Raw genomic sequence first — 18,135 nt, forward strand, 5'->3', positions numbered from 1 at the left:
AATTTTAATATCACATAGATTTCTCAGTACATATACACTACTATACTATGCTATACACTACTATGAATACTTTATTAATAATTAGTTTTATTTTTTAATAATATTAAGATAATATAATAGAAAATTGTTTTATATACATTTTTCTATGAAATTTATTTAAAGTGTGCTTTATTATTTTTCATAGTTAAGTTTTTATATAATATTTATAAATGTATTTATAAACATGTGTATATTGTTTCTTAATAAAAAAATTAAAAGCGTCATATAGATTGTTCCATAGACTTTTTCAACAGCCTTATCACAATCCTTGATGCACTCATCATACTGAATCAAGCAAATTCACATTTAGACTCAACTTTGAGCCAAGCAAATCACTGTAGACTACATGAAACTATACCTTCACTCATCATACTGAATCAAACATGATCATATTTACACTCAACCATGTACCAAACAAATCAATATAGACTAATATACATAAGAACTATACATTGATTCACTAATAATACTGAATCCAAACATGATCAAATTTAGACTCAACCACACATACCAAACAAATGACATAAAAATTGTAGACTAATTTACATAAAAACTATACACATATACAAAAGACTATACCTTTGCCATCTCCAGATTACAGCAGGATGATTTGTGATAAAGATATATATTCAACAATAATTTCCATGGCTTTGAGTAATTCTTTATAGTGTTTTGAAGTCATTGTATGCCGAATTCTCCATCTTTTTCCTTCAAAGCTTTTATCTTCCTCTCTTTATTCTCCAAAGTCCGGCTCAGGTTCATGCTTCGGTTCTTGTTTCTTCTCTACCTCATGCTCCTTCCTTGGAGGCACAACAATCTTATCCTCCTGATCCACCGCTGCTTCACCCGCCTAAATCCTGAAAAGAACATTCAACAAAATTCCAAGAGGTCGCATCACCATCTGGTCTTTCATATAAAGTTTTGATATTCTTAAGGTGTATATGGATCCACTACCAAATGTTTAGGAAATCAAGTGGCTTCACAAAAAAAAACATGTCGCTGAATAGTCCGTTATTAGTTTCTCCAACACATCCAAATGGATCCATGATGGCGTGTCAGACACAAAACCTTAAGGGTCTGCCAAACATGATTGTGTACGCTACGTTGCTTGGATCAATGGCAAGCCCCTTCGTATAAAGTAAACGTTGATAACATCCTTGAACTGATTCATTCCTAAGTGAGCAGCTCTGTGTAACCTGAGAATCGATGCTAGGTTCATTGGTTTTGACAAAAAAAAAAATATGATCGGACTATCAAAATGGTTAAATACGTACAAAGCTTTAATAAAACACGGTCGTTGCTCGGCGTAGTTAAATCGGCGAGCAGAGTAAACAAATTCTGCCACTGATGGATTTGATGCTTGAGAGAGAGAGAGAGACCTTTGGGATTTGGGATTTCGGTTTTGGTAGGACTGTTCATCCCAAGCAGTGGAGACATTGATAGGTGAAGCAGTCTATTACAGAGGAGGATGCTATGGCCGATTTAGTTAGAGAGAATAGGAGTAAATGGATGGATTAATATAACCTGAAGATAATTGAAGCCGTTACAAAGACGTACGCGAAGGCTGTGATATGTGAAGAGTCGGGAGACTCTCCACCTCTACCTGCAAAACAATATGAGCTGGGCCTTGACAGAAAAAAAATAAATAAAGCCCAACGATTTAATCCGAACAAAACATGTAACCCAAACTTTTTCATGGAAGCTCGACGGAAATCAGCATAAAAATATCGCCACGTGGAAGAAATTGCACCCCTCTTCCTGATGATGTGGCACATTGCGGAGAGACCCAAGTCCACTTTATTTATATATATATATACTAGGGTCGACCCGCTCTACCGGCGGGATCAAAATTAAAAAATAATTTAAATAGTTAGAACAAATTATTAATATTTTTTTATTAATTAAAAATATACATTTTAGTTAAATTTTGTACATGTTATTGTATTTGAATACTAAATAAATCATGCTATCTGGAAAATTTAGATATGATTTTCTAAAATAATATTACTTTTTTTAAAATATGATTTTTTTCTGGTTAAAAGTGTTAAGATGATTTATTTTGTTAAGTAATCTATGTTTTAATTATACATTAAGAATTAGATGTGGCATTTAAGGTAGCCCGTGGTTTGGGTACATTGTCATTCAGTTAGGCTAATTCATGTTTAACAATTGTTTTTGATGTTTGAATTTTTTATGGTGTATTTTGTATATTTTTATTTTTACAAAAATGGATACTTGTTTGATTGTTGTGAGCAATGACCCTTTTAGAACAATGATTTAGATGTTATCATGTTTGAATTGAATTTGTGGTTGTTGTGAGCAACGACCCTTTTAATCATGTGAAATATTAAGTTAAAACTCCATTGTGAGATAAAATGTGGGGCATAATTATGTTTAGCAGAATGCTCTTATTAAAAAAAAATCAATTTATTTATGTATGTTTAGAAAGTATACTCTAAGCTTCTCAACTCTTTGAAAACTTATTTAAGTTTTTTGTTATATTTTTGTCAGCGAAAAAGTAGACTTGCATTTTTTTTACATTTTACTAATTTTGTTAATAGACAACATACATTTTAAATGCATTTCTAACATTACATAGATAACCAATCAAAGTTTTATTTAGTTTTGATCAGTATTAAAATCTGTAATGTAAATATAATTTTAAATTTTAGATTTGATGTTTTGGCATCGGAGAAGAACATATTGGAAACACCTTAAAATAAGATTGAATTTAAAGACGGCAAAAACCAACTTTAGTTATTCAATTTTAATATGTTCCCTCAAACAACTTTCTATTTTCTCTACCCAAATTGAAATTACAAAGTGTTTATATATTTAAAAGGGACACGAATCTCTTTCTTTCTTGTTTTGGTTCCATATTGTCTTTGTCACTTTACAGCAAAGAAAAAAAGGACTGATAACAAATTACTAATTGGGACAAAGACTAAACAAAAAGCACAGAAGCTCAATGTGAAAATTATAGGAATCTAATAAATTTCTGTAGAAAAGTCACTCCACAATATTCACATGTCTATAAATGTAGATATATATATATATATATGTATATATATATATATATATGTCAAGTCTCCAAGCTATAACCAATTCCTGCAACAATACAATTGCATTAGTAACACATCACGTTGTTTCAATCATCAAGAGCAAATGCTGTCTTAGTTCTTACCTCTGTGTTGCTCATGTATCCAAAACCTCACATTCCTCCTCCACTGGAAATTTTACAACCCGAGCAGCCCATATGCGAATCTCCTCCTCTTGTAGACCTAAACCCATTCTATTGCTTCACCAACTGTTCTACACTTCTCTTATATGCTTCCTACTCCAGAAAAAATCGTGACATATAATAGAAGTTTATTCTTTCTTAACAAAAAAAATCTTACAAAACTGATTAAGCTTCTCTAAACACATTGACCAAAAATACATATCTTAAAACAAACACTCAAGGATCACTTTTTAATGCTTGAGAAGCCTATTGGCTTCCTTGAAACAACTAAACTAAGCACCAAGAATTGTAGAGTAGTGGGTTATATATGTTGCTTCCCCTGCAAACATGGCTTGAAGCTCATGAACCTTGGCTTGATCATGTAACTGACCCGACCACCCTTCTAGTTAACCCTGGGCAATGACTCAGCCATGGCGTCTAGTTCATCCCCACTTGATCTAACCGTGACATATGAATAGAGGTTGACCTTCTATTTTGTTCTTCAAGACCTTGTGATTTTCTCGACTTACTGCATCATCGTTATCATGCACAATGCTTTTTTCACTTCCTTTCCTGTCAAGCAAGAGATCATGGTCAAGACACCATATATGATCTTCTCATCGAAATTAAGAAAGAAACACTTGATTCCTTTCTAACATTTGATATTATATGCCAAGTAGATGCATTCTACTTAGATAAAGAGAGATAGAGTAAGAGAGTAAGGGATTTTAGTAACCATGTCATGAGTGAAATGATTTTGTTGTCTTTTGCATCCGTCTTAACAGTTTTCTCTTCCTCTTCTTCAACATCTTTACCCTTGCATAGTGTCGTTCATCTTTATACTCATCCCTGCCCAAGTCATGGTCAAAATATTCTTCATAGAATTGATCGTCTGCGTCGTCATACTCACCATTCTCCAGTTTGTTTCTGGGAATTTTCTGATTCACCTCTCTTGAATACCCCCTCTGATTGCAGTCCCCTGTTAACGTTTAAGGTCTTTGTTATTTAGAATCAAAGCTTGGGCAGAACATTAGTATAAACTTGTAAATGTGTTGTTAGTTGAAAGTGTCTTCACAATTTGACTTACCTTCTTATGAAACCTTCTTCAAATATTTCCAGAAATCCAGTGACCCATCGATATGTATTCTCTATCCACTCGTTGTGCAGCCGTTTTACAGTTTGGATCTGAAAATTTTTGTTTAGACATTAGCAGAACTTTTTGCTCAACATGATCATTACAAACACACAATATCTCTTTAAGACTAAGATGCGTAATTAACTGATTTGCAGAACCTCTTGTGGAACTCAAAACAAAAAAAAAAAAACGTTAAATCTAAACCTGGTAAAATTTATTCTTTCTATTCTGTGGGCTGGACTTCAAATCGGAGAAGACCACCCTCGAGGAAGCCATTAAACAGTGAATTAGTATACTCTAAGGAGATAAGAGAAGAGTGATGAGGAGAGGATGATTTCTAGAAGAGAAATACGAACATATTTATACCCAAATCGACAGAGCTTCAAGGACGCAAACTCAAGGGGGTATAAATATAGTGGGCGTCAGATTTGGGATTAAACACCAAGAAACCATAACTAAAACTGTTTTAGTAACGGTGAAGAAACTCTAGCGTCACCATAGCCGTCGCAGGCAGAAGAGAGAAGGACACACTTTTCAGCCTTATCAGATTAGGATTATGGGCCGAAAATACAGTACAAACTTAAGCCCATTAGATCTAATTTAAATGAAACGGAGCGTTTCTTTTACATAGACACGTGTCAACGCAGGAAGCTTCCTATTTCTGACGTGTCGTCTTTGTTGGCAGCACCAAGAGTGATTGAAAGTCTATTTTATATATATAGATAGATAGATTCTGATACCTATTTATGTTTTGAATATGAAATTAGTTGTTCAACAAAAGCAGAGTTGCGGTGGTGCTTCTTCCCAAAGCGCTCTCTGCATTGAGACTAATTGTTTCCGGTGATGTAAAGTCTGATTTAATGGTTTGTAACCACAAACCAGATTGATTCATTTTTATAGACCATATCCCTTGCAGCTAGTATCTACTTAAAACAAATTTGCCACTACTTTATATGGTCTCAATGACAGCTAAGTCAAGAACATCCTATATTTATAAACATGGTCTAAATACCTAAATTTCTAGTGATTTGACCCACTAAACAGCTTCTAAATCAAGAAGGCGAGTGCCAAATATTTTGTATAATCTTGTATTCCAAGGGTCAGCTTTATTGGTATAATAGGAGAAGATACAGCACTCGATCCATGGTGGATTTCTTATACCCAAAGACACTGAGCTTTCCCTTGTTATTCCAAGCAACTGATTCCACTGCTTCCTCAACATCTCTGTGTTCTGTAACCCTAAGCCCCAAAAGTACTCCTGCCAGTAAAAGAAACTCTACTTTAAGGATTATAAGAGATGATGATTAATCTATGTTTACTGTTTTAGATGCATAAACCGAAATGTTATTTAATTATTATTTAACTGCGTCTTTGTCGCATAAGAAAGCCTCCAAAGTAGCTGTTGGATCCTCCAGGGTCAACAAAACTCGGTAATGACGATTCTCGTCCTCTTCTTGCGAACGAAATGCAGATACGACTCGAACAATGCATCTGTATTTGTATGTAACCTGTATCCAAGTAACAATGATTTTCATTCTACTACATTCAATATAATGTAAAAAAAAAAAAAAAATCGGTTACACTATTACCTTGGAGAAAGTTATAATGTCTCTGAGTGTAACAAATGGGGCTTGATCGTCATCTGTTTCTGAAGCAAAAACAAAATGTTAGACATTTTTAATCCTTATCACTACCGAAACAAGTAATCTTTCTATGATTATTATTTTTTAAAAGCAGTGTAACCTGTAAATCCCGGAGGAGATGGAAAACACCAAAACGGAATGTGCCCAAACTTTGATGTGATTCTCTTATCATAAATCCTAGTTTTGTGTCAACATAACATCCATGGATTATTGGGGGTAGCCGCAGAAAGGGACACAAGTTAGAGAGAGACTAAAAGAAGTTACTAACCTCATAATCTTTTCTACTAAATGATCATCATGTGCTAGAGTAACCGTTGTGGAGTCCGTAACACTAGCTACCCAAGATCCCTTATCAACAACACAAAGTAACTGGTAGAGTTTCACCCAGTCACCAGGTTTAACACCATATAACAGATGATTACTTAGAGAGAGTCTCAATATGGTTCCAACAGTGGGAAAGCTGCGCAATGTATCTCTTGAGAGAAGTGAGAGATTGCTAACAGCTGACGTGTCTTTAAACCCACTGTTAAAAAGGTCCAAATAGAAGAAAGAGTAAGCATATAATATGGATAGCTAAAAAGTTTTAAAACTTTTTTTGTTGGAATGCTAACATAGAAGCAGGGGGTGCATCAGTTCCATCCCAAACGAAAATGGTGCTCATGTCTTCTTCTTCATTGACGACATGGAGGAGGATCTACACTATGAGAAAACAAAACAAGGTTAGATCAGATGTAAGGCTTTGTTGAATTAAAGACTCAAATGTTACCTTGCACAGCAGATTGAAGGGTTTTCCTTCCTTGATCTCCCTCAAAAATGAAAACTCCAGATTTTGATCAAGGCTGCAACTAGTAGGAAACAATTTGGCTAGCTCCTCCATAGAACTCTTGTATCTCTCTTCACAGCGAAAATTGGAGGTGCGTTGGTAACAGATAAAAGCCTCGTCGGTTCGTCTTTTAAACAAGGCAAAGGAAGAAACCCCTTTGTTACAGGCAGCATTTACTCTGTTCCCACCACCATAAGATTTCATCTACAGACAAATTAAAAAAAAAATGGTTTTTTTTTATATCTTCTTTAAGACAAAAGCAACAAAACAGAAGCAAAATGTACCTTGATGTTTATAAACAGAATCATCCCATCGTGGTTCGGAAGCTCTTCACGCTTATTGCTAAATACATTAACAGTAAGGCCAGGTCTTTCGTAGGAACCATCGATTATACTAAGCGTACATATCCAATCTGACACAATAGTACGCAATTAAACGATAGACTGAGACAAAAAACAAAACAAAATCTAAAATCTGGGAGAATAAGAAGAAAGGAGCATTTGGGGGTTGGCGATGTTACCGTTGTTGCGGCATAGCTTGGGTTCTTTTCGGTCAAGAACGATACCAAGGAGATTAACTTGTTGGTCGATTAGGTTAATGGCGTCTTTTAGTTTCACCAGCTTGAATTTGAAGTCACTCTCTCTCTTCTTCCTCCTCTCCATCTGCTTCCCAAACAAGCCAAATGAACCCCTTTCTTTTTCTTAAGGAGCAGCTTTTTTTTTTTTGGGACAAATTCTTAAGGAACAGCTAAATTATGGAGTTGTTGATATTGGTTCATCCTCAAATCAAGAATCTCCTTTCCCAACAAATGGACTCATCATTTCCAAAGTGATCGACGGTTAATACAAAATATAGTTTATTACTCCAATATATAAATATAGAAAACTACCGCAACATGTCAAAATGTTAATTTTTTATCTCACATATTATTATAATAAATGTAGCTTACATTTAATAACTATGGTCTAACCAAATGTTTCATTGATTTAAATCACCAGATGTTGCATTAGACTCCAAGTACATTACTCAACCTAACGTGTCTAACGGTAAAATATAATTAAAATTTTCTTTTGCTGGATTATCTTTAAATTAACCGGCTATAAATGACATATTTTGAATTTTGTTCTAGATTCACCAATGGAATACTATGAAGGGATTACCGTCCAATTTGCTGTGGATGAAGATTTGGTTATTGTCCAGCCAAGTTTCCCTCCAATCGATGATGGCATTAGTTTTTGGGAAGAAGTTATTGCATCAAAAAATGACAACGATGTAAAGGACGAAGAACATTCCGACGAGATGGATCTCGATATTCTCATGTCTCAAAATATTTCGCAGCTCCAACAAAATGGCACCATCAACGCTGATCATGCCAACTCGTCGACCGACTCGACTCCTGATCTCAATGAAGTAAATAATGTCGTTCTTAGTTGGGAAAATGTTTCAGACAATATTTCCAACACCCAACCAATGTATGATAACCCCGTTGTCTCGGAAGGTATGTATTATTGTTATATGTATTTATTCTAAAAAGAAATGATATTTCGATTTATTCATAAAACCTATTATATGATATAGGTGTTCTTGAGGATACTCTCGTGATCTACAATGGCGAAACTATGCTTCAGAACTCCGCAAGCGTTGACCTTATTCCCGCAACTAATAATTCGCCTCCCATCTCAGCAACCGTGGGGCTTATTCCTAATCCGGCAAATGCAGATGATAATCTGGTGATAAATCTTGATGATTCTTCATCAGAGGACTCCATGGACAGTGGTGTGTTCTAGGTTACCTATTACTATGGTTTAATTTTTATTATGATTTCGGGGAAGGAAGTGTTGTTTTGGCTAAGTTTATCGTGTGTCGGGGATGGTTGTTTTTTTGGTTTGTAAAAGGGTGATCGGTTTCAATATTTGGTAATGTTTAAACGTCAACTGATATGTTTAATAATTTTTGTTAATGTTTAATATCAAACGGATATGTTTAACCTAATCTTCAGTGTAACATATATTAGTTTATATTGTGAGCTTTTGCAATATTAATTCCCTAATATCTGAACGTGCTAATTAATGTAGGAGTCACAACAAACCAACACAACGAACTCTATGTTGGAATGGTATTTACAAACCGGAATGAATTTAAATTGCATATGGCCTTATATGCAATTAGAAAGAAGTTCCGGTTTCGTAACATCAGATCAGCACCAAATGGAATGGTTTTAAGGTGTTTTAGCTCCAACTGTCAGTGGAGGGCATACGCCACAAAGTTAACAGACTCGGACATCTACGAGATAAGAAAACTCGATCCCATTCACACCTGCTCCGTGGACGATAGATCCGGTTATCAGTCTCAAGTTACACATCATGTTGTTGGAGAGATGATGAAAGCTTGTTTCAATGGTAGTGGCGGTGGTCCAAAGCCTGGAGAGATACATCAAGTCATGCAAGGAGACCACGATGTCCGTATATCCTACTGGAAGGCTTGGCGTTCAAGGGAAATTGCTTTGAAAAATGCCAAAGGAAACTCATGAGGCTCTTACAATCTACTTCCTGATTACCTCCGTAAACAAGCAGAAGCAAACCCTGGAACTTTAGCCGAGATTGAAACTGAATACAAGGACAACATAGGAAACATGTTTAAATACATGTTTCTAGCTATGGGTGCCTCTATTATGGGATTTGAGTACATGAGAAAAGTTGTAGTTGTCGATGGAACCCATTTGAGAGGAAAATATGCTAGGTGTCTTCTAACTGCTTCTGCCCAAGATGGCAATTACCAAGTGTTTCCACTAGCCATTGCTATCGTCTACGGAGAAAAAGATAACTCGTGGGAGTGGTTCTTCGAAAAGTTACAAGCATTCATTCCAAATACAAACAATATAGTGTTTGTATCTGATAGACATTCATCCATCTATTACGGATTGGCCAAGGTAAGTAAAGGCTTTATAATATTACATAACTATTTTTATATCCGGAAATTGTGTGTATTAAGGATAATATCTTTATATCCAGAAATCTAAAGTTTAGCCGGATAATGCATCAGGTTTATCCAGAAGCGAAACACTGTGCATGCATCCTTCATTTAAAGAGACTAGGATTCTTGGTTTGCAAAGGCTGGAAGGACATATAGGTTGGCTGACTTCTACAAGATTTTCAATGAGATAAAACATGTCAATGCCTCTTGTGCAGATTATCTAATTGGAATAGGATTTGGGCATTGGGGGCGTTCCCATTTCCCCGGACGTCGATACAATATTATGACGAGTAACGTTGCGGAATCATGGAATGCAGTGCTTCGTGAGGCCAGAGAATACCCTATATGGCCCTTGTAGAATTTATCAGAGCAAAGCTAATGTCTTGGTTTTCTGCTAGGGGCTCAACAATCTCAGCAAGTTTAGACAAATTCACACCGAAAGTAATGGAAATTCTCGCCATCAATTTCGAGTCTTCGGCAGGTTTTGAAGTGAAGAAAATAAAACACTTGGAGTATGAAGTACGAAACAAGGAAGGATATTCTTTCCACGTCGATATTTCCAAACGATTTTGTAGTTGTTTTGAGTTTCAACTCCTCGAAATTCCTTGTCAACATGCAATAGCAGCGGCCATCGTAGCCAAAATAAAAGTCGACTCATTGGTAGCTGAAGAGTACACCAAGAATGCAATGGTTGCTGCCTATGTGGGTAGTGTCGCTCCAGTGATTGATACCGATGATATCATAGAACTTACTGGTCAATTGTCCGAGTTAGATATGCTTCCTCCGTCTAGCAGGCGTCCCCCTGGCCGTCCACACAAGAAACGTTTCCTATCTCGTGGCGAAGTTCGTGTAAGTACTTTAAATTGTTTATAATGTCTAATTATATTATGGTTAATATGTTTTTCATTGAATTAATTATTTATTTTGTATTGTTCAATAGATGAAGACACCAAGAAGACGAACTGTATGTAGTCGTTGCAAAGGTTGTGGTCACAATCGTGCAACATGCAAAACCCCTATCAGTTAAGATGTCTTACTAATAAGAAAGGGATATTCCCGGTGATGGAGTTGTACGGAAAGATGAAGGATAAAGAACTAAGTTTGTTAAGACAAAAACTACTATCTGTTTAATATCTAATATGTGATTACTTATATGGCGTGAGAGCTGAAGTTGTGATGGAACACCGGTTGTTAAATAAATTAATGAAATCCCTTTCTTTATTAGTCTTGCAATTCATATATCCATAACGAGGGAATGTTATATATATCCGGTTATGCATAGTAACATATTATACATGGTTTTGGGGGTTGTTTGGGCCTCCTAGAGTCTAATACGTTTGTAATTCATATTTCCTATTCCCAACTAAAACCTCTCGTTGGATGTTATGCAATTTTGTTTGTGTATGCTGTCAACATTATCAGATTATTGCAATATTTTGTATATGATCCGAGGATATCTATCTAATCCAATATATATAAAACAATTATAGCGAGTTTAATTGGTGACGACACCCGTTAATAATAAATAAACTATAGTGTAGGAATTAATAATTTGTATTTGGAAGTAAACATGATTATAGGTTCCTTAATGTCTAACCTAATATGACAATATGACAAAACATAAATCATATAATTAGACTACTCAAGGGAGGTTTGTCCAAGTCAGGCGCGTGTATGACTAATAACATATGCTTTTGTTTCGTTTGCATGTGATGGAATATTTTTGTCATATGCGCTAGAATTAGAATCTTATCATGATATCTATACTAGAGTAGCCAGCTAAGATGTTTATTATATTTGCACATATTGAAAATTTCGATCTTATCTGCATACTTGTTTAATCTCTTTGCCGATATATCCAGGAAAACTCAATACTATTTCCTCACACACCTCAAGAACTAAAATCTCTCTTTTTAAGATGTCGACACCTCTGCGTGTGAGTTTATATCACGGAGCATGGCAGCGTAACGACAACGGTTATTGGATTTTCCAGAGAAAGCCGAGCGATCTCGGATATACGGTGTTAGTCAAACCGAATGAGAGTTTCGAAGATTTGGAAACTATTATCCGAGACCGTTATAAACTAAAGCCTGAAACACCCTTGGCGATGGCTTACCACCACCCCCCCCCCCAAGGATTTCCTCTGTTTCGATTGTTATGTTTGTCTTCCTCTTTTGTGTCGTGTCTGTATGTCCCAAACTTATCTTTTTCATATGTAATATAATCGTTTCGAACTAGTTACAATTGTCGGTGAATGTGGTTCTGCCAAGATGTAATACCAGTACATCTTACCTTGGAATTCAAAATACAATACTCTATTACCTTTATGTTTACAAATTTCCCATTAATAGTTATATTGATTCAGGATAATATAATGTTCACCACTCTAATATTTGATATTCATTTTTGTAGCTGGAGAGGCGGTTGATTATATAAGGTGCAGAATACCTAATCTCGTTAACATAGATTGTATTAAATTGTTTAAATTTCAATCAGCAAACTTTAAGCCAACTAATTTTGAATTGTTGACACTTACGGTGATATCAAATTTCTTCAATTAGACCTGTCAGTGCAACGGCCAAAATAAAGGAGAAATTTGTTGTTTGATGATCATCAGACATGAAGCCACAAAATTTGACTTTTCTAAGAAGTTTTAAGTTAACAATTGGTTAAATTAAAGTCCAATTATATCCAAATAAACATCAATCATATTAACGAAGATGTGTGTTATCATTATAGACGACCCCTTAGTTTGCTCCAATGATCCTTTGTTGATATCGATTAATTATCCGGATAATATTCGCTATATCGGAAGCGTTTGATAATATCCAGCTTAACCGAAAGAAAAAACAAACTTAATGTGTTTCTTTCATAATCTGTTTCACTTATTCATACCTATAATCTGCATATACGGAATACGAATAATTAATTATGTTAGATTGATGCATACACGACATACTATCTTAAATCCTTACTCTAGGAAAACAAAATAGTCAGTTTTCAAACATCGCATTCGTCTAAAATCCTTACTTGGAAAACAAAGTCTAATGTTAACAATTCTACAAATTCAATGCATAAACAACAAACTAGAGTTTCATGTGGTACTCATAGAGCATAACAGCGACCCTTTGCGCCTCAGAAGCTAAGATATGGGGTGCGATACAACGACATGTTTCTATTCCAGAGAGAGAATGTGTCTGCATTAGCAAAACCGACGTCAACGAAGAATCAGCTGATATGATGGTCTGCGGAACGGTTTTTGCTCTTTCAACGACCATTGGCATCAGTTGAGAATTTGAAATTCGCAACCCAACTTGTTTCATCAGGTAAGGAAACATCTCTGATATTGGTTTAAGTTCGAAATTCATCGAAGCTTCGCTCCTTAGCGAGGTGTTGCAATCAAAAACTGTAATGATCCAAGAGGAAGCATCCACACATAAGTCGACCCAGTGTTTCTTATCCAGATTAAAAGGAAAATAGAAAATATAGTGATCAGGATGATGGTCCACCATCCCTCCAAACAATTCTACGAACATATGTGTTTCCTTAGCCGATATTTTGGAGAATTTGGAGTAGTTCCTAGACAAAGAGGCAACAAACTTGGTATAAAAAAATACTGATTTTTTGCCCTCTTCGGTAAGAGACTGCTTAGCATATGACAAGCTAAGATGCTTCATGAGTACATCCATCACCTACATAGAATTATATTAATAGGTGGAGCATTTTTTAACGATAACAAAGAAGATTCTACTACCTTTGAAGAGTATGGCTTGGCCCTTTCGACAATGTCAATAATGTCTTTGTTTGAAACTTGACACCCTCCAAGATGAATAACACTAGTATAGATATTAATAGATTAATAGACACAAAATAGATATTAATATATCAGGATAGAAGTAAGATAATCGAATAACTTACAAATGGGATTTCAGCTTCTGGGCCAGTTTGGTATACTTTTGAGTATATTCCCAAGAATCAGCTTTGCCATACACAGCCATTTGGGATTCTCTTGCTCTATTTAATATATCTGGACTACACTGGAAAACATCAACGAGGCCATGGGTAACTGTTTTTTGTCTTTTGCCTCTCCTGCATTCTTGTAAATCAAAAGGATTATCTTTTTCTACTGTGACTTGTTCAGCAGCCAACCCGTTCACCAGGTCATCATTGTTATTTTCCTGGGACAAACCAAGGGAGAACGACAGAATCTCAATAACAGGGAACGATTCCATCTCAGAAATCTAAAACGATAAGTCCTAGTGTTTAATTTAACCACCAAACTAACAAAGTTTAAAACTACTATGGATTTCACATTTTGTACCTGGTCTACCAAAGTTGACGGAGGCAAAGTTAGATTCAGTGAGTTTCGTAGCCGCAAACTCTTTCTACGTTGTGGGAGCTTATCCTGATTGTCTTCTTCGACTGTTTCTGGCTCTTGAGAGGATCTACCGTCACTGTGATCCGGTTTTTTTTCCTGAGACAAACCAAGCGAGAATGATGGATTCTCAATAAATGGGAATGGATCCCTCAGTGCCATCTAAATAATATAAGTTTTAATGTCAAGAAAAACCATTCGGTCTAGAATAAAATTAAGTTTAACAGCAAAGAAACAAAAAAATTTACCTCTAACCTTCCGGTTTGGAGACTTTGGGTAGCTACATGGAAAATAGGCACTATGTTAATATCCAAAGCTATATTACAATAACCTAATTGAAATGTCTACTATCATTAACTGGGGCCCAAAAATTTACCGTTTTTTATGCTGGAGAATGTTCCATTTGATTTTTTATAGATGTGACACTGGGAGATGGAGTTAATCCAGATATATCTGACGACAAACCTCTGGTTGGAGAATCCTGTTACTCAAACATGTTGCATTAATATAGAAATTTGTCAAATATTTAGAAAATTTTAGTACTCATACTAGGAAATATATAACAAATTTAAAGAGTGGATTAGTAATGCAAAAAGGTATGCTTACATGTATATCACCCTCCGGAAAATGTTGTGGTTCATCCTGAACATATGTGTTCTCACTTGGTTGAACCTATATTTTACAAGATATTTAACGCGGAAATAACGGCATTAATAAAATAAGCATTCTGTATCCGGATAACTAAAATATTAACCAATATGTCAACCATTTGTCGGATATAACTCATAAATTCGGAAACAAAACTAATATTTGTATTAATTTGTCGACCAAATGTTGGAGCGTCGACTATTACTGCTGAAATTTATATCACTCTAACACAATGAATGAACATTAAACATTGGCTATGAAATTTATTTTTAGATGGTTTTAGAGAACTTACATTTTCGGTATCGTTGGACGTCGGGTCAGAGTTGTTCAAGTCTTGCACCGATAATGGCTGGGATTTTGAATTGATAATGGGATCCTGATGTTGATTCTTAATCATGGTCTCAATACTTTGGATGATATCTCCCTTCATCTGAAACAGTTTTTGCTTTAACATTGGAACCATCATGGACTCTATCATTGATTTGATCTTATTCTCTACAAGCGTTCCAACCCGAGACTCCATTGAGGCGAATTCTTGAGTAGCAGCCTTGACAGTTTCATTTAGATTCTTTTTTGTTTCACGAAATCTTGAAATTTCAGGTTTCATTTTGTCATACAGAAGCGTAACTAACTTCGAGTCCGAGACAGTTTCAGGAGATACTGCTTTCTTATCAGCCTTTGTTTCTTTCTTCTTACCCTTTCCCTTACCACCCATGCGTTCAACGTCAGCCATGGTTAAACCTCTCTTGAACATCGAATTGTTGAAATCATGTTTTCAGAGTGTAAAGGCAAAACGTTTTCAACCTTTGGATCGGTTTCCTCGTCGGAGTAATCTTCATATTCATTATCCACATGATGAGAAGAATCATCTTCGATGATACATTTCGCAGGTACCTAAATCCATTATTAACATCAACTTTTAAATATATACATTTCGTAAATTTTAATAAACTACTATATATAAAGAATGATCCGGATAGATTTGATTGTACCTCGTATTTATGATCAACATCCCTAGCATGTCCTGGACTCAATGTCAGTCCCTTATTACGCTTTTCATGAAGATCATCGTCTTCCCTATCTGAGTCTGACTCGGAAGAAGAAGAACCAGCTTCTTGCACAACCTCGGTTAGAGCCGGCACAGCCTCAACCATTACTAATTGCATAGCGTGTACAAAACCTTTAAGGGCAAAGGTGTTATGACAAAGCGCTACTTCATCTCTTTCCTTGATGCTAGTCATTAGCATATCAAACGCAAGTCTTCCCCAAGGAAACCAAAAGAATTGGTTCAAATCTTTAATCATCTCTACATACTCTTTTGGAATCTTAGACTTCAAATTTGTCGGCATCAAAACAGAGGAGACCAGAGCAAGAATAGAATACTTAATTCTAATCTCTTTGTCGACGACTGTTTTCTTTCGTAACATCCTAATCACCGACGAAACGGTAACAACGCCAGTACCACCAAACAGAGTAGGCCAATACTGAGTTTCTGCCTTTCGCTCTTTCTTGTTTTTCCGTGATTTTTTTGGGAATTTTCCACATGGTAAGCCAGTGACAATAGCAAATTCGCTTAAAGAAAATCTAATCGGATTTCCAGCAAAACGAAACCAAATTTGCTGCTTCTTGTTTACCTTTAGTTGTCTTGAAAGAATATATCGAGCAAAACTACCGGAGAATGTGGGTTTATCTGCGAGATCGATAAATTTGCCAAAGGTAGAATCTTTGATAAACTGGATTTCGTCATCGGACAAAACTCTTAGGATTGACCGGATTCCACTTGAACGGTGATAAGCAAGAACTCGTACGCCAGCTGGTTCTTCACCATCGGCAAACATGCGGTCAGGAACTTCGATCATCTCGACCATATCTTCTGACTCGGAAGAAATGGGTGAGTCAACCAGGCGAACTCGAACCATGATTCTTTGAGTAAAGAAAACTGAATTCTGTCCGGTAAATTGAGAATTCAGAAACTTAAAAAGAAATTTTTAAAATCTGCAATTAATCCCGTCGATTGGTCTGTAGAACGGTTACAATAATTCATACATGCAATTTCTTTGCTTGGATGGAATATTTCATCGAAAACATAGGTATTGGTAGTATCGGTTTTTATTTAGTCTACGCATGCAGGGGAAATCAAATCTTTATATATCAAGTTGTCAGATACAAAGTAGGTAATAGCCTTAGGGATCGAAATGGCAATACGATTTATAAATTGTGATGAACAGTACATATAGTTATTTTCCTAAATAGATGAAAGATGGTGTATATGGGACGCAAATTCTCTTATATTTAAATATTATATATCATTCGAATTTTATTTTATATTGAAAATAATAAATATAATATGTTTTTTTTTGTCAACTTTTAGTTTATTGCCCAAGATAATAAGAGTACAAATATCAGTACACGCGTTACAACTTTACAACCTATTACTACACGTGTACAATCAAAGATGTGATACTGAAAACACGTGTTAAGGAATAAGACTAGCAATCTCAAAAAGCTAGTTCCGGTGGCGCTCCGACATCTTCACCGGCAAGATTGCCCGATCAATACCCATCTTCATTCTTCTTTTCCTCAACTTTAAACACTATTATTTTCACTCTTGATTATCACTTCCGCCATTAACCATGCTCTTGAGTCAAATTTCCCCGCAAACTCTGATTGTTAATTTTGGGAAAAACTCAATCAACTTTGAGTAGACCCTATATCGGACCATCTTTAGAATAAAGATGCCAATTTTGTTGAATCCCTCTGAAGTCAACCAAGATAAATCCAAAAGCTCGATCCTCCTTGATGTCTGAGAAACTATCTCCAATAACATATAAAAGGAGAGAGATTTATACTCATAAGAAAGAGGATTGAGGATAACCAGAGAGAAGAAGAGCTTCAACACAGTCACACGGGATAGAGAATTAAGACGCAAAAGGGGCTTAGATCCGCTAATCAGAAACATAGATCCGCTAATCGGAATACATAGAATCGATCTAGGGATCGAAGATATCTTACAACAAAAAACAAAAAAGATTTAGTGACCGGCGGCAAGCCACCGGCCACTGGAAGCGAAATTTTTATTTGTGAAAACTTTAGAGAGAGGTCGGAGGAAAATCGAGCAGAGTGAAATATAATATGTTTTTATCCTAAGATCATATGGTAAATTTTTTTTGATGAAATTTCGAATTTATCGAACTATCAAAAGAATGTTATATACAAATCAGACCATGTTAAGAGCCGAAAAACTCTTATATAGATGTAAAAGCTGCTCATAAGTTGTTA

The 18,135-nt window shown here is 35.6% G+C and overlaps 3 protein-coding genes and 1 long non-coding RNA gene across 7 annotated transcripts; 1 reads left to right on the plus strand and 3 right to left on the minus strand.

Annotated features, from left to right (window-relative positions):
• Positions 1 to 276: 276 nt before the first annotated feature.
• LOC106315402 lies at positions 277 to 1,676 on the minus strand. Its single transcript, XR_001264600.1, has 4 exons — positions 1,314 to 1,676; positions 994 to 1,235; positions 619 to 896; positions 277 to 324 (listed from the first exon to the last, which is right to left on the minus strand). It is a non-coding gene; the product is annotated as an uncharacterized LOC106315402 (long non-coding RNA).
• Positions 1,677 to 2,879: 1,203 nt separating this feature from the next.
• LOC106315398 (choline-phosphate cytidylyltransferase 2-like) lies at positions 2,880 to 4,954 on the minus strand. 4 transcript variants are annotated; one of them, XR_001264589.1, is made up of 5 exons: positions 4,761 to 4,954; positions 4,347 to 4,444; positions 3,996 to 4,238; positions 3,224 to 3,832; positions 2,880 to 3,147 (listed from the first exon to the last, which is right to left on the minus strand). XR_001264589.1 is itself a non-coding variant. In XM_013753125.1 (5 exons), exons 1-4 carry the CDS (start codon positions 4,668 to 4,670, stop codon positions 4,000 to 4,002), a joined length of 348 nt encoding a protein of 115 aa, XP_013608579.1. In that variant the 5' UTR covers positions 4,671 to 4,953; the 3' UTR covers positions 3,399 to 3,832; positions 3,996 to 3,999. The 4 variants fall into 4 exon arrangements, 1 of the variants encoding a protein (XP_013608579.1); XR_001264588.1 differs by having other exon boundaries at positions 4,751 to 4,954; XR_001264587.1 differs by having other exon boundaries at positions 4,599 to 4,953.
• A 297-nt stretch (positions 4,955 to 5,251) lies between these two features.
• LOC106315393 (protection of telomeres protein 1a) lies at positions 5,252 to 7,683 on the minus strand. Its single transcript, XM_013753119.1, has 9 exons — positions 7,381 to 7,683; positions 7,145 to 7,272; positions 6,804 to 7,064; positions 6,649 to 6,731; positions 6,306 to 6,560; positions 6,138 to 6,214; positions 5,984 to 6,042; positions 5,759 to 5,902; positions 5,252 to 5,652 (listed from the first exon to the last, which is right to left on the minus strand). The coding sequence occupies exons 1-9, from the start codon at positions 7,520 to 7,522 to the stop codon at positions 5,431 to 5,433; spliced, it is 1,371 nt and encodes a 456-aa protein (XP_013608573.1). The 5' UTR covers positions 7,523 to 7,683; the 3' UTR covers positions 5,252 to 5,430.
• Positions 7,684 to 9,009: 1,326 nt separating this feature from the next.
• Positions 9,010 to 10,860, plus strand: LOC106314470. Its single transcript, XM_013752337.1, has 6 exons — positions 9,010 to 9,322; positions 9,434 to 9,789; positions 9,887 to 9,989; positions 10,049 to 10,187; positions 10,232 to 10,682; positions 10,774 to 10,860. Exons 1-6 carry the CDS (start codon positions 9,010 to 9,012, stop codon positions 10,858 to 10,860), a joined length of 1,449 nt encoding a protein of 482 aa, XP_013607791.1.
• Positions 10,861 to 18,135: the final 7,275 nt, after the last annotated feature.

Source organism: Brassica oleracea, chromosome C9, assembly GCF_000695525.1.
Source record: "Brassica oleracea var. oleracea cultivar TO1000 chromosome C9, BOL, whole genome shotgun sequence".
NCBI classification, from domain to species: Eukaryota; Viridiplantae; Streptophyta; class Magnoliopsida; order Brassicales; family Brassicaceae; genus Brassica; species Brassica oleracea.